At 35.9% G+C, this 12,879-nt stretch overlaps 1 protein-coding gene across 14 annotated transcripts in view; it reads left to right on the top strand.

The window, feature by feature from the left end:
* The window catches only part of KDM4C (lysine demethylase 4C), a 408,440-nt gene that overhangs the window by 11,951 nt on the left and 383,610 nt on the right, over positions 1-12,879 (top strand). For all 14 annotated transcript variants that reach the window (XR_007413967.1, XR_003129808.3, XM_049116088.1 and 11 more), the window contains one exon: positions 10,575-10,734. Coding sequence is in view for 12 of the 14 variants with exons in the window: in XM_049116088.1 (XP_048972045.1) it covers positions 10,575-10,734 (160 nt within the window). In the remaining 2 variants the exon portion in view is untranslated. The remainder of the gene's footprint in view (positions 1-10,574; positions 10,735-12,879) is intronic.

Here is a 12,879-nt window from a genome sequence, read left to right on the forward strand (position 1 = left end):
ATACTCTGGAATGACTTTTTAGTCGTGGTTTATTATTTTAATGTACTCTTGGATTTTACTTCCTCATTTTTTTAAAAGAATTTTTTTTTTTTAAGAATTTTCATCAATACTCGTAAATAAAATTGTGCTGCACTTTTCTTGGGCTGTTTTGCAAGTTTTGTTACCCATTTAGGCTTGCTTTATAAAGAGTTCTAAAGCTTTTCTTTTTCTTGTGCTCAGAACTAGCTTAAATAGCATTGGATCATATTTCTTAAAAATTGGGCGTAATTCTGTGAAACCATCTGGGCTAAGAGCTGCAAGTTTATTCTTAATTTAATGGGCTTTTGGTTTTTTTTTTTCTTGGTTGATTTTGTTTTTTGTTTTTTGTTTTTTTTGTGATAGCTGAAGAGCCTAGCAAAGAGGTCAGTTATATTTGGGGTCTGGATCTTGGGGCTACAAAATGTGTGGTCAATTCATTGCACCCTCTTATTGTTTGACTTCAAGAGAGTGATTTCCATTTCTGAGCCTTAGTTTCATCATCTCTCAAATGGGAATAATTGCAGCTGGCTAATAGCACAGAAAACTTTTAAGAATGAAAACGAAGTATTATATGTTACAGCACAGTATAGAACCAAACAAATGCAAGTTTTTTTTTTTTTTTTAAGATTCATTTTAATAAGATTTCAGTGTTCAAAGAGTTGTCAATGTGGATAGTCTTTAGTATAAGTCTGTTGAAGGAGTTTGTTGCAGATGGCCCATATCACTCTGCAAAAGACCAGGCTATCCACAACAAAGAAAAATTATGAGTCAGTGAAACATAATGTGTTTATTTTTGTGAACATTAATGAGGGTTTGGTCTTGTATTTATTAAAACCATATTTTAAATCAAATAGAAGCGTTAGGTAACAGGTTATGATTTTCCATTGTGCTTGTATCATGTTTATATTTGTGATTTTTATAGTTTGGTTAAATATTTGAGATTTTAAAGAAACTTAAACTCATCCAAGTAAACATTGGAAATGTTTTCATGTGTTTAGATGCGTTTACATGCTAAAGAAACCCTGTATTGATACTAAGATTAAAAGACTAAATGATTTACAAATACCTGTGCAAGGTACTATGCCAACATTGCATACAGGATGAGAATATAGTAAATCCTTTTCTCGCAAGCTTGGTTTTTGGGACAGGTAGTTACCAAAAAATGTGCAAATTGCCATGGTTTTTAAAAATAGTATTCCTGGGACTCCTGGGAGGCTCAGTCAGTTAAGCATCTGCCTTGGGCTCAGGTCATGATCCCAGGGTTTTGGGATTGAGTCCTGCATCAGGCTCCTTGCTCAGTGGGGAGCCTGCTTCTTCCTCTGCCTGCTGCTCCCCCTGCTTGTGCTCTCTCTTTCCTCCTTCTCTGACAAATAAATAAAATCTTAAAAAGAAAAAAGTAAAACAGTGTTTCTTGCATTCATTAATAATGGAATAGGCAAGGACAGTTCAGAGTGTCTGATATTTTCCAAACGTTTTTTTTCTCCCCACTGGGTATAGCTGATAATGTGTATGGCTTATATGATTGTGAATCTTTAGAAATAATTTAAAAGTTTGCATACAAAATTACATTTAAATGTTTTCAAAATATTTCAGATTTTAGACGTTTAGATGTTAAGACATCTGTTAGTTTGAAACTAATAATAAGTGATTTATCTGGCTTCTCATAAGTTCTTCTGATAGGCCTAAATAGTTTAGGTAATTTCATTTGTAAATGTGAAATGTGCTTCACTGTGGAGCTGGTGGCAGTGATACGGGTTCCACCCCAGGCACTGAGCTGATCTGCTCCAGACTTTGTGCAGGTATTGCAGTCCATAAGTCAGTGAGGGACTGGCCAGTACTCCTGCCACAGGGTGCCGGGGTGCTCAGTGGGCCATGCAGGCCTGTGGTTGTCACGATGCTGCAACAGGTGGCTCGGGTCTGGGTGGGCACTGGGACCTGGGCGACTCGGGTAGGTCTTGCCTATGCTAGGGAGCATTTCGTCTTCCGATGGAGGAGATGATCCAAGCCCAGCAAACTATCTAGTTGGAACTCACAATTATGTGCAACGCAAGTTTTGGAAACTTGAAATTGCTTTATTTTCTTTTGCTGTTTTGTGTGTCCTTATTAATCCCCCTACATAATAATAGGGATTTAGAAAGCGAATCAGGTTTCTAAATTCACGGTCATAGGAGAACAATCCTTTTTTTTTATGCATGCAGAAATGTTAGTTGGCATTGATTACATATTTTTTGCTCCTGTCTGGAGCCATATTTTAGGTGTAGTTTTGTGGATTTTCCTAAAGTTGGCATTAGCAGAGAATTAGGTTTTTATTTTTTTAAACTTGTATTTTAAAAAACTTCAGTTTCTCTTTTTAGCCCTTTTCATAAAGGTCATGAATCTCAGATACAAATTTACATGTTTTAAAAATGATTTTTACATTTTTCATAACTTTTAAAGCATTTTTTGTTCCATGCTTAGATGTTTTAGAGATTATGTTTGGCTTTAAATTTAAAATAGTAGATTTAGAAGGAGTCCAGCAGTAAAGAAAATGTTGGTCATTTTTAATTAGTATTTTCCATTCTTAAAAAATAAACAACGGCAAGATGATGCTTTCTTTGCCTTGTGATCATTGTCTATCAGATAATTTACTATTAAATGTAGTACCCATATTAGTTTAGAATTTATTTTTTACTTTCTTCAAAGGATTTAGCATTGTCTACATTTATACTTACTGAGTTTTTCTTTTCTTTGACTGTATTCTCTTTACCTTGACCAATTGAATTGTAAGATCTGATGTGACATTTTCCTGCATTGCAATGTGAGAAATTGCTTTTATGAAACAGTACAAACTACTTCCTAGATAAAAAGATTTATTATTTAGAATTACTGCTGTTTGTAAACTTTCTTTTCCTCTGCTATTAATGATGCATTTATGTCCAGATTTTCTCCCAGATCAAAGGGTATTGGTAGGATACATAGTTCATATAGCTAGAAAAGATTATTATCTGAGTTCCTAGTGTACAAATGATTTTTTTACACAAATTACCTTTTAATGCCAAAATCACTGTTGATGTTATAGTTGATGATTATATAAAATTCGGTTATTTAGCCACTTGATTGTTCATTCAATCTGTAAATTTAAAGGTATTTGTAGTGTGTTGTTGGTTGTATAACAGTGAGACTAAGGGAAGGAGACCCAGGCAATTTATTGCCATCTTAAGTTTTTTTCTTTTTTTTTCATTTTAAGTATTTGAATACAACTGCATAACCCAATCACCGACTTTTCAATTTAAAAAATGTCACAAAAGATAGTTAGAAAGCAACTTAAAGCCCTGTGTTGAGATCTTTATTGGCCATGCAGATTTTAATTTAAAGTATATTTCAATTTTCTAGGTATTTTCAGAAACATATCACTGGTATTGGTTGTTTCATCATTTTAAAAAAGGTTTTATGTAATGAGGTGTGCAAAAGACATGGTATAGTCCTATGAATTCACCCAGATATAATTGTGTAATTCTCTTGTATTCCATCTGCTTTCCTTTAGCAATCTTGTCCTGAATTTTGTGTTCAGTATTCCCTTGCTTTATTTCTGTATGTGTGTGTGTGGGGGGGTGTTTTAAGATTTAAAAGAATCCTTGTATATGAGGATAGGGACAAAAGGGGGAGAAAGAGGATCCCAATCAGATTCCCTACTGAGCACAGAGCCTGATGCAGGGCTTGAGCTCACATAAAGATATTTTGTTGTTTTTTTAAACTCTAAGCCCAATGTGGGGCTTGAACTCACAACCTGGAGGTTAAGAGTCATATGCTCTACCAACTGAGCCAGCTGGGTACCCCAGTATTCTCTTGTTTTAAAAAGATGGATTTATTTTATATGCATTTATTATTAAAGAAGAAATTTTTATTTTTTACATTTGTAAAAATAGACATACAGTTTGAATAGTCCAAGACTTAACTTTCTGAGGTACATATGTATGTTGTTGGGAGTAGCTTTGGTTTGTTCATTTTCACCACCATATTCCATTGGTTGAGTATATTCTTCTCTATTGATTCTACTATAAATGGACATTTTAGTTGCTTTCAATTTTTAGCTATTACAAAAATGCTACTGTGAACATTATCATAAAATGTCTGTTATTGAACATATGCTATAGTTTCTTTAGGCTCCATAGCAGGGTTTTTTTTTTTTTTTTTAAAGATTTTATTTATTCATGAAAGACAGGGGGGTGGGGCAGAGACATAGGCAGAGAGGGAAGCAGGCTTCCTGCTAGGAGCCTGATGTGGGACTCAATCCTGAATCTCAGGATCACACCCTGAGCCAAAGGCAGACGCTCAACTGCTGAGCCACCCAGGTGTCCCGATAGCAGGGTTTTTGAACTTCAACACACTTGACATTTGGGGCTGATAATTCTTTGTTGTGGGTGCCTTTTTATGCTTTGTATGTTTAGCAGTGTCCCTAGCCTATACCCACTAGGTGCTACTAGCACTTCTCCAGTTGTGACAAATAAAAATAACTGCTGACATTGCTAGTTTCCCCTGGGGATAAAAATCACCCCTGGTTGGGAACCATTGTTACTTTTGACTACTGAACAATTAAAAATTATCTTAAAAATTTCATACATGGGGATTTTATCTTTTGATTTAAAATTTATCTTATAATTTATAATTTAAAAATTTATCTTTGAATTTATAATTATCTTATAATTTATAGATTAAAAAATTCCTCTTTTTTTTTTTTTTTTTTTGGTAAACATATATCCCACATAAAAGCTCTTATTGTTGGGTCCCTTGGTAAATTTTTTTTTTTTTAAGTAGGCTCTACACCCACTGTGGAGCCCAACATGGGGCTTAACTTACCCTGAGATCAAGATCTGAGCTGAGATCTAACCCACTGAGCCACCCAGATGTCCCAAGTTTGTTATCTTTTTGATTGATACACTGATAAATTTTAAAAGTATAAGAGTCCTCAGACTAAAAAGTTTGAGTAAACTGTTCTAGGCTTCCAATTCCTTACTTACAGAGTAGGGTTAATAATAATACTTACCTTGTTAGGCCTCTTGGGAAGACTGAATGGGTTACTGTTTCCTATGTTAGTGGTGTTAATTGTTTGCTACCTATTTCCTATAGAAGGGTAGTTTACCTTTTTTTTTTTTTTTCCGATTCAAATGGCATTTATTTTCAAGGTCCATCTCACACTCACCTCTTGACTATGCTCTTCCCCACTGTGCCCATTTTTTCTTTTCTCTAGAATCTCCTAGAGCATTTATGTTATATACTCTGAAGTACATATTGCCTTGTATTGCCAACTTTGCTAGTATTCCTTAGCCTTCTGAATTTTCAGTTTCTGACAAAGGGGGAGAAATTCCTGGTCACTTGTCCAATCTTTCTTACTGTTGTCGTTTTCCTTCTGATTTTGGTCAAGGTAGGCAGTTATCCTGGGAGGAATTCTTTTTACTGTTGGATTCTGTACCCAGAGCTAGATGGAAGCATATTTCAAGCACCCAAATCTCCCTTTTTCCCTCCTTGTCTATTTATTTTCTATAGTAAAATCTCAATTATACCTATAATTATCTTTTCAAAACTCTTTGACCTTGAGTCAGTTTGTTATCTTTTTAAAAAATTCATTTTAGGGAGAAAGAGAGTGCACGCACCCACAAGCACTCACATGCAAGCAAGGGGAGGGGCAAAGGGAGGGAGAGAGAAAAGCAGATTCCTCATTGAGGGTGGAGCCCACCCTGAAGCTGGGCTCCATCTCCTGACCTGAGTCGAAATCAAGAGTCCGACACTTAATTGAGCCATCTAGGTGCTCCAAGTTTGTTTATATTTTTGATTGATATATTAAGTGCTGCCTCTGTCATTAGAAATGCAGAGATTCTTCCTTTTGCTTTGGCTTGGACACTTCTTTAGGGATTCATGGGCAGAGTTAGGATCACTTTGTGGTCTTTTCTGTTATCTTTTCTGTAGCGGGTGTAGCTCTTTCAGTAGTCAGTGCCTGTGTTTTGCATTTTTGAGATGGCTCTCTTATTTTAACCTAAGATAAGACAGTTTTTTCTTCCTTCTTATTCCCTCCAGGTCCTTGAAGTTAAGTAATTTTATCAGACGGATTCCTTGATTAATCTTTGTACTTAGCTATAGAAACAGAACTATCACTTGAAGGAATGAATGGTTTAGGAGGGATAGGTAGTGAGATCTGAAAATCTCTATGCTTTGGAGGAAAATGATGGGACTAGTTATCTTACATGTCAAGCTTTGAAGTTAGGTGATTTGCAATCGGAAGCCATTTTTACTAAGAGAATGGTTCAGTAAGAATGTTACGTTTGGAAGATTTATCTATTCAAGTAGAAGTTGGGGGTATTGTGGGGTTAAAAGCTTGGGAATCAAAAAGGTATTGATTAAATAGGGACTTGAACTTAACTAAGTTACTTGATTTTGGTTAATGCAAATAATTAGTGTCTTTCATCTCTTTGCACTTTGTTCCTTCCTCTCTTACATATAACATTGGGGCCATAAAAGACTTAGATACTGGTTCCCAGACTTCTGGATTTGAAAAAATAAGTTGGACTGACATAGGCCTTTCTTTCCTTTTTTTGGGTCAACTTTTAATTATATTAAAAAATATAAAGAAAGTAGAAAGGACTCTTTAAGAATAAAAGCTGGAACTGTATGAAAAATCAGAGCACTTTCATTCCTATTTTTTGGAGGACTGGTTCACCAGCATTTAGGAACATAGAATTTGTTCAATTTCGAAAGTTTAAGGGTTACTAAGAGTTAACATGAACAAAGGTGTAGTGCTTAGGTGAAGTCACACTTCTAGGTATTGATGGAGGCATAGTTCAGCTGACTTCTGTGGCTGTGATCTAATCCACTGGTTCTTAACTATTTTTTGGGGTCATGTGTGATGTATTTTTGAGAGTGATAGGAACTTGTAGATCCTTATGTTGGGGAAGGCGGGGGGACAAAGGACAAGAATAACATGAAGACTGAAGAGAGTACAGATGAAACTAGAAAAACAGGCATATGCATTTGAATGGACAGTTTTTCGGAAAAGTGTAAATTTTAAAAACAGATTCTAGAAGCAGTAGAAATATTGTGACAGATGGTAACTACACTTATTATAGTAAGCATTTTATATTGTATATATTAAGGTGCAATCAATATTTTGTACACCTGAAACAAATACAATATTGGATGTCAGCTCTACTTCAGTTAAAAAAAAAACACATTAGAACATGCAAAAAGAAGTGGTAGAAATATACCATTTAAGAGAATTGAATCTCTTCAATTAGTTATAGTTATATGTCTTATGTAGTTATATGTCTTACCCCAAAGAAAATGCCAGGTTTGATGGTTTTGCAGGCTAGTTCTATAAAGCATTCCAATAATTCTTAACTCTAACCCTTACAAAGTCAGAGTTTCTCTCAGGAACACTCCCTGGCTTATTTTTTTTTAGGCTAGTAAATTTTAATGCTATCATTAGACAAGGATAGTGTGAATAGGAATAAGGAAAATTACAAGCCAACCTCACTTGTGAAAATTGTTTATGAAACCTTAAATGTATTATTAGCACGGATAATTTCAGTATGTAGTTCTGATAATACAGCCTCAGGTTGTAATACAGGTTAGTTCAACATTAGAATCATATTTAATTGAAATAATAGATAAAAGTAGAAAACCCATTGCAACAGATAAAATATAACATTTATTTGTAACTTAAAATAAAAGAATAAAAAAAAAACAACAAAAACCTCCTAGAAAAAGGAACCAAGTAGAACTTTTGTAACCTGCTAAAGGGTACCTATACAGAGTAAATATTCTGAAGATAAAGGTTAGAAGCATTCCCTGTATATTAAGGCAGTCCACTGTCACTACTACTCTGAAGCACTAGGATGTCGTAGGTCAATAAGATGAGAAAGAGCAATGAAATAGAATAAGTATTGTGAAGGAAACAACAAAAAAGCACTATTCTTAGATATTTTTCATATAGTCTAGATAGAATCGTTAATGAATCTATAGACAAATTATTGAAAATGAGATTATAAGTAGGTGGTTAGGTATGAGATTAATTTAGAAATTAATGACATTTTTATATGCCAGCAACAAAAGGAAAAACTTGTAGCTTAAAAAACACCAAAATGAAAAATGTGTTATATTTAAAACAAATGCACACCCTATTTAAATGTTAAAACAAAGATAACTGAATTCTTAAAAAATTAAAGACAGAGGCTCTGGAAATATCCCATATTTCTATGGGATAGAAAGGCTACTAAGGAGACATGACAGCTACATGCATTTTCTTTTTTTTCCCCCACACAATTTCTAATTCTAGACTGAATTCCCTACTAGAGGGAAAATAAAGGTATGAAGTATATTATTCAGTTGCTTGAAAAAATTGGAACACAGAAATTGGATACAAGTGTTGTATCTTCCTAAACTTACCAGAGTTGAAAATTTTATTGTCTCTATGCAAGAGAAGATCCCTGTTCTTAGGACATGCACACTAAAGTTTTTAGGGGTAACGGACCACAATATTATGCAACTTACTCTCAAATGCTTTAGAAAAAAAGTTGTGTGTGGGTGATAAATATATGGAGAGAATACAAATTAATAAGGCAGCAAATAGGGTAAAAGATTAATAGATGAATGTGGGTAAAATGTATACAGGCTTTTTCTTTTTTTCTATTCCACCAATTTTTCTGTAAATTGTCTCTCATGAATAAATAAAAATCTTAAAAAGAGAGAGAGAGCCTTCTTTTCCTTTGAGGGGTTTAGAGTTCAGTGTATGATCATAAGTGCCAACCATTGGGACAGGCAGCTACTATAAGGAATGAAGAGAGGGTGGTCAAAACACACAGGATGGTTCACTTAGGCCTTCTTGAGAAAGGTTGAGCATCTTGGCAGTGGCCAGGAGTTTGCCAGGTGAGGAAACAAGTAAAGGCTGCTCTGATGGGAGGGGAAGATTTAGGCAGCCTTCCCCTCCCATCAGAGCAGCCTTTACTTGTTTAGAGAAGCACAAATCAATGAGTATTGTTGGGCCTTAAAGTATAATGCAAGCTGTGGTGATGGACAAGCTCATGATAGTTATGTAAACATTTGATCTAGGCGCTTCTAAGGGATTATGTGTGTCTTGTATAGAGGTTAAACTTTCATCTTGCAGCCCATGGATTTGGGCATGTACATCTGTATAGGTGTGAAGAGAAGTGGTTGGGGAAGTAGCCTGGAAGGTTTTTCTTTTGCATGCCTCGTCCCTGAGGCAAAGAGAATATAGAATATTTTCTGTCATGTATTAATATATCTGTATTCATGCAGATTATTTTCTCCCTTATATTTAAGTTCCCAATGGGTGGTAGGGATTCTCCTCACAGATACTTTGTGAGATAGATGTTTGTTTAAACCTTTAGTGAATGATGATCACATCTTCATCAGTAGTCCTCATCTGTTTATCTTCTTACTATCCCGTAACATGTTTTTATCTTTATCTATTCCATCTTTTCCTAATTTTTCTTTTTGTCAGACAAATTAAGTTTATTAAAAAAAAAAAAAAGGAAAATCTTTGTTCTGAGAGTATTTGTTGTTTGGGTTGTTAGATGCTGAGCACTATTCTTGCTTCTGGAAGTGGAATGGGAATAAGACTCCTTTTTGAGGCAGGCAGGCCAGTGCTTCTTACTTATCTTTGCATTCTGTGTGTATTAGGTGTCCAGTACATGTTGAGGGCATCATCCTGATTATTGTCAGCAAGATTAAGTTTATATTTTTGTAGCACAGTCTGCTGCCTACTTTTCTCCTTTGATAGCCTGTAATCTTTCCTTTCTAAGCTCCAGGCATACTAAACTCTCTTTCTTTTTGCAATACTTGTAGATACTTTCACTGCTTGGAATGCTCTTTCTCTCATCTGGCTGACCTGTACACCTTCTAATAAGTCTTAACTCTGAAGTCATTTCTGAGTAATTTAGGTAAAGTTAGTTACCCGTGCCTGTGTAGTTTTGTATTGAGGTCTGTTCCACCTCTAGATAGTGTGTTTGGATTTGCAGACAAATCTTACCCTTTTCTCTGTCTCCAGTACGTTAGCCCGGTGCTTGGTACTTCTGCTGAATGGGTAGTTTGTAAATTATTATAGGAAAGCATGGTAGACAAGTGGAAGCACACTTAAAATATACTGGGGATGCTGAGCATTGTCCATTCACTACTCATCCTAGGTTAGGCGTTTATACAGGTGCATCTATGAGAGTGTCTGTTTCAGAATTGGTACTTAGGAGAAACACCTTTCGTAAACTTGCAAAGTTAGAAAAATCATTCTTACTAGGAAAGATTTTAAGGAGGTGAGCAGTACAGTCAGGTCAGTGTTTGAATGCAAGGAATAGGAACTTGGGAGTTGCTGACTAGAGGCAACTCTCCCTTTCCCTCCAGGGAGAGATGAGAAAGTCTCCCTAATGGGGTGGTAGAGGGAATGGTAAGTAACTAAAAGAAAAGAGTTTCTGCTGGTGGGTGTTGCGGGGGCTCACATGCTATTTGGGGGAAATGACCACTAACCTTAAGCCCACAATAATTCAGTGCTGATGACTGCATCATCTCCTCTGCAGACACTGCCCAGCCATCATGGAGGTGGCCGAGGTGGAGAGTCCTTTGAACCCCAGCTGTAAGATCATGACCTTCAGACCCTCCATGGAGGAGTTCCGGGAGTTCAACAAATACCTTGCATTCATGGAGTCTAAAGGAGCCCATCGAGCAGGTCTTGCAAAGGTGATTATCTTCAGATCCTTTAAACTAAAACCAATCACTTGGCTTTTTATTTATGCTCTTAGTCTTCATGATATGGGAAATTGTTTATTCCAGAGGAAGATATTTGCAAAATTTATTCTTGTTAATCCACACAGAATATTTGATTTCTTCAAAGAGTAATTGTCTTATTTTTCTTTAAACTATTTATGCTAGATTGTGTTCTAGGGCTTTTTTTAAAACAAAACACGTGTGGCTCCTAGAAACCAAAAAGACCCATGTATGGGCTTTAGAGAGAGGTATGAAAGTATTCATAGATTTCATCACTTTTTAAGAGGACCATTATTAACCTGAAGCTTAACTACCCTGCTCACCTCCCTCTCCCATCCCTCCTCTTTTTCTTCTGTTTTTTCTTTCTCTCTTTCCCCTTTTACAGATATAACAGATTTATTGAGGTATAATTCATATACCATACAATTTGGCCATTTAAGTGTGTAAGCCACTGGTACCCATTGGCACTCATTCTCTATTCCCTGCTATCCCCTCAACTGTAGATGACTACTAATCTACTTTCTTTCTCTGTAGATTTGCCTATTCTGTTTTCTTTTCAAATACTTGCTTATCAAGTGTGGAGAGTACCTACCACTTTCCAGGTGCTAGGGTTGTGTTTAGGGGAAATGAGATAGTAGAGACCACATTTCTTTTCCTGATGACCTTATATTCTAGTGGTAGCCTCTTAGCATGGTAAGATAAGGACACTTAAGCAGAGACCCAAAGGATATAAAGAAATCAGCTTGTTCAAGATGTGGGGACAGAAAGAATAGTAAGTCAGAGGCCTAGAGGCTGACCTGAGCTTCATGTGTGGAAGGAATAGGAAGGTGGTCTGTGGAGTTGGGTCTCATTGAGCAGAGGAAGAGGTTGGCAAGTAAGGTAAGAACCCTGGAAGGGGCCAGATTGTACTGGAGTTATCTGGCCTTAATAAGGATTGGGATTTGTCGAACTGCAGGGATTGGTATTCAAATCCTCCTGCATCTATCTGGACGCTCCTGCTTGTAACTCAGTTTATGGATTGTGCTGGTATCTATCCCCTGAGGTCTATCATTTGTTGTATATGGTTCAAGTTCCTCCTAGAAAAGGTTTAAAATGTTGGGGATGAAAGTTTATTAGGGGTGGGTGAGAGAAAAGGAGGATAAAGAGAAAACAAAGAGAAAAGTAAAGAGATTTATAATGAATTTCTCCTGATGAATTCTTAGTTTAACCTATTTATTGAGTTCTTAAAAAACCCCATTTTGGAACCTCAGCACTTCAGATTATCTTTGATCTGGAGAAAAATCATCCTCCCCACCACCCCCTTTGAGAAAAATCATTCTTGAGTAGAAGAGAATATGATTTCAGAATTATTTGACACATAGTTTTGATCATAAACTAGCAGGGTTAACAAGGATTTGGGCTTTATTTGAGGAAGATTGGGGGTGACTGGTTGTCCCCTTCTCTAGGCTTTGAATGCAGCCCTTTGTCCTACTTTTCTCTTCCTTTTGTTCCTTGAAAACATAATCTTGCTGTGTTCCACTGAGATTAGTGAGTGTCCTGTGGTAGGGTGGCACGTTTAGTAACACGAGAAGAGGAAGCACCACACACCCTCATAAGGGAGTTGCAGGCTCACAGGGTACCCCTGTGCTGCTGTTAGCATTCTGTAGCAGAATGAAGTTAATGAGAACCACAATTAGTTTTCTGAATGTTGAACAAAACACACCTGAGTCTAGGGTTTTTTTTTTTTTTTTTGAGTGAGGTTTATAGATAGATACTCATTTATTCAGTATTGTGATAATTTTCTTTTATTTCTAGGAATGCAAGGAACCAATTTTTTTTTGTATGAGTTTTTTGGCCATTTTTGTTATCTTTTACATCATGTCACATAAAGTCAGTTTCACCTGCTTGCCTTTTTTTCCTGGAAGTTGTAGCAATAGCAAATGTGTAAAATTGCACCAAATCAAGTTGTAAAAACCAAAACTGTATTAATGCTGCTAGTTTGCTTTGAGGGCAAGCCCTGGGGACAGAGTTACCCATAAGATTCTTTGTTAATGCACCATTTATTTATTTATCTATTTATTTATTTATTTATTTTTTATTTTATTTTATTTTATTTTTTTAATGATAGTCACAGAGAGA

Source organism: Canis lupus, chromosome 11 (assembly GCF_003254725.2).
Source record: "Canis lupus dingo isolate Sandy chromosome 11, ASM325472v2, whole genome shotgun sequence".
Lineage (NCBI taxonomy): Eukaryota > Metazoa > Chordata > Mammalia > Carnivora > Canidae > Canis > Canis lupus.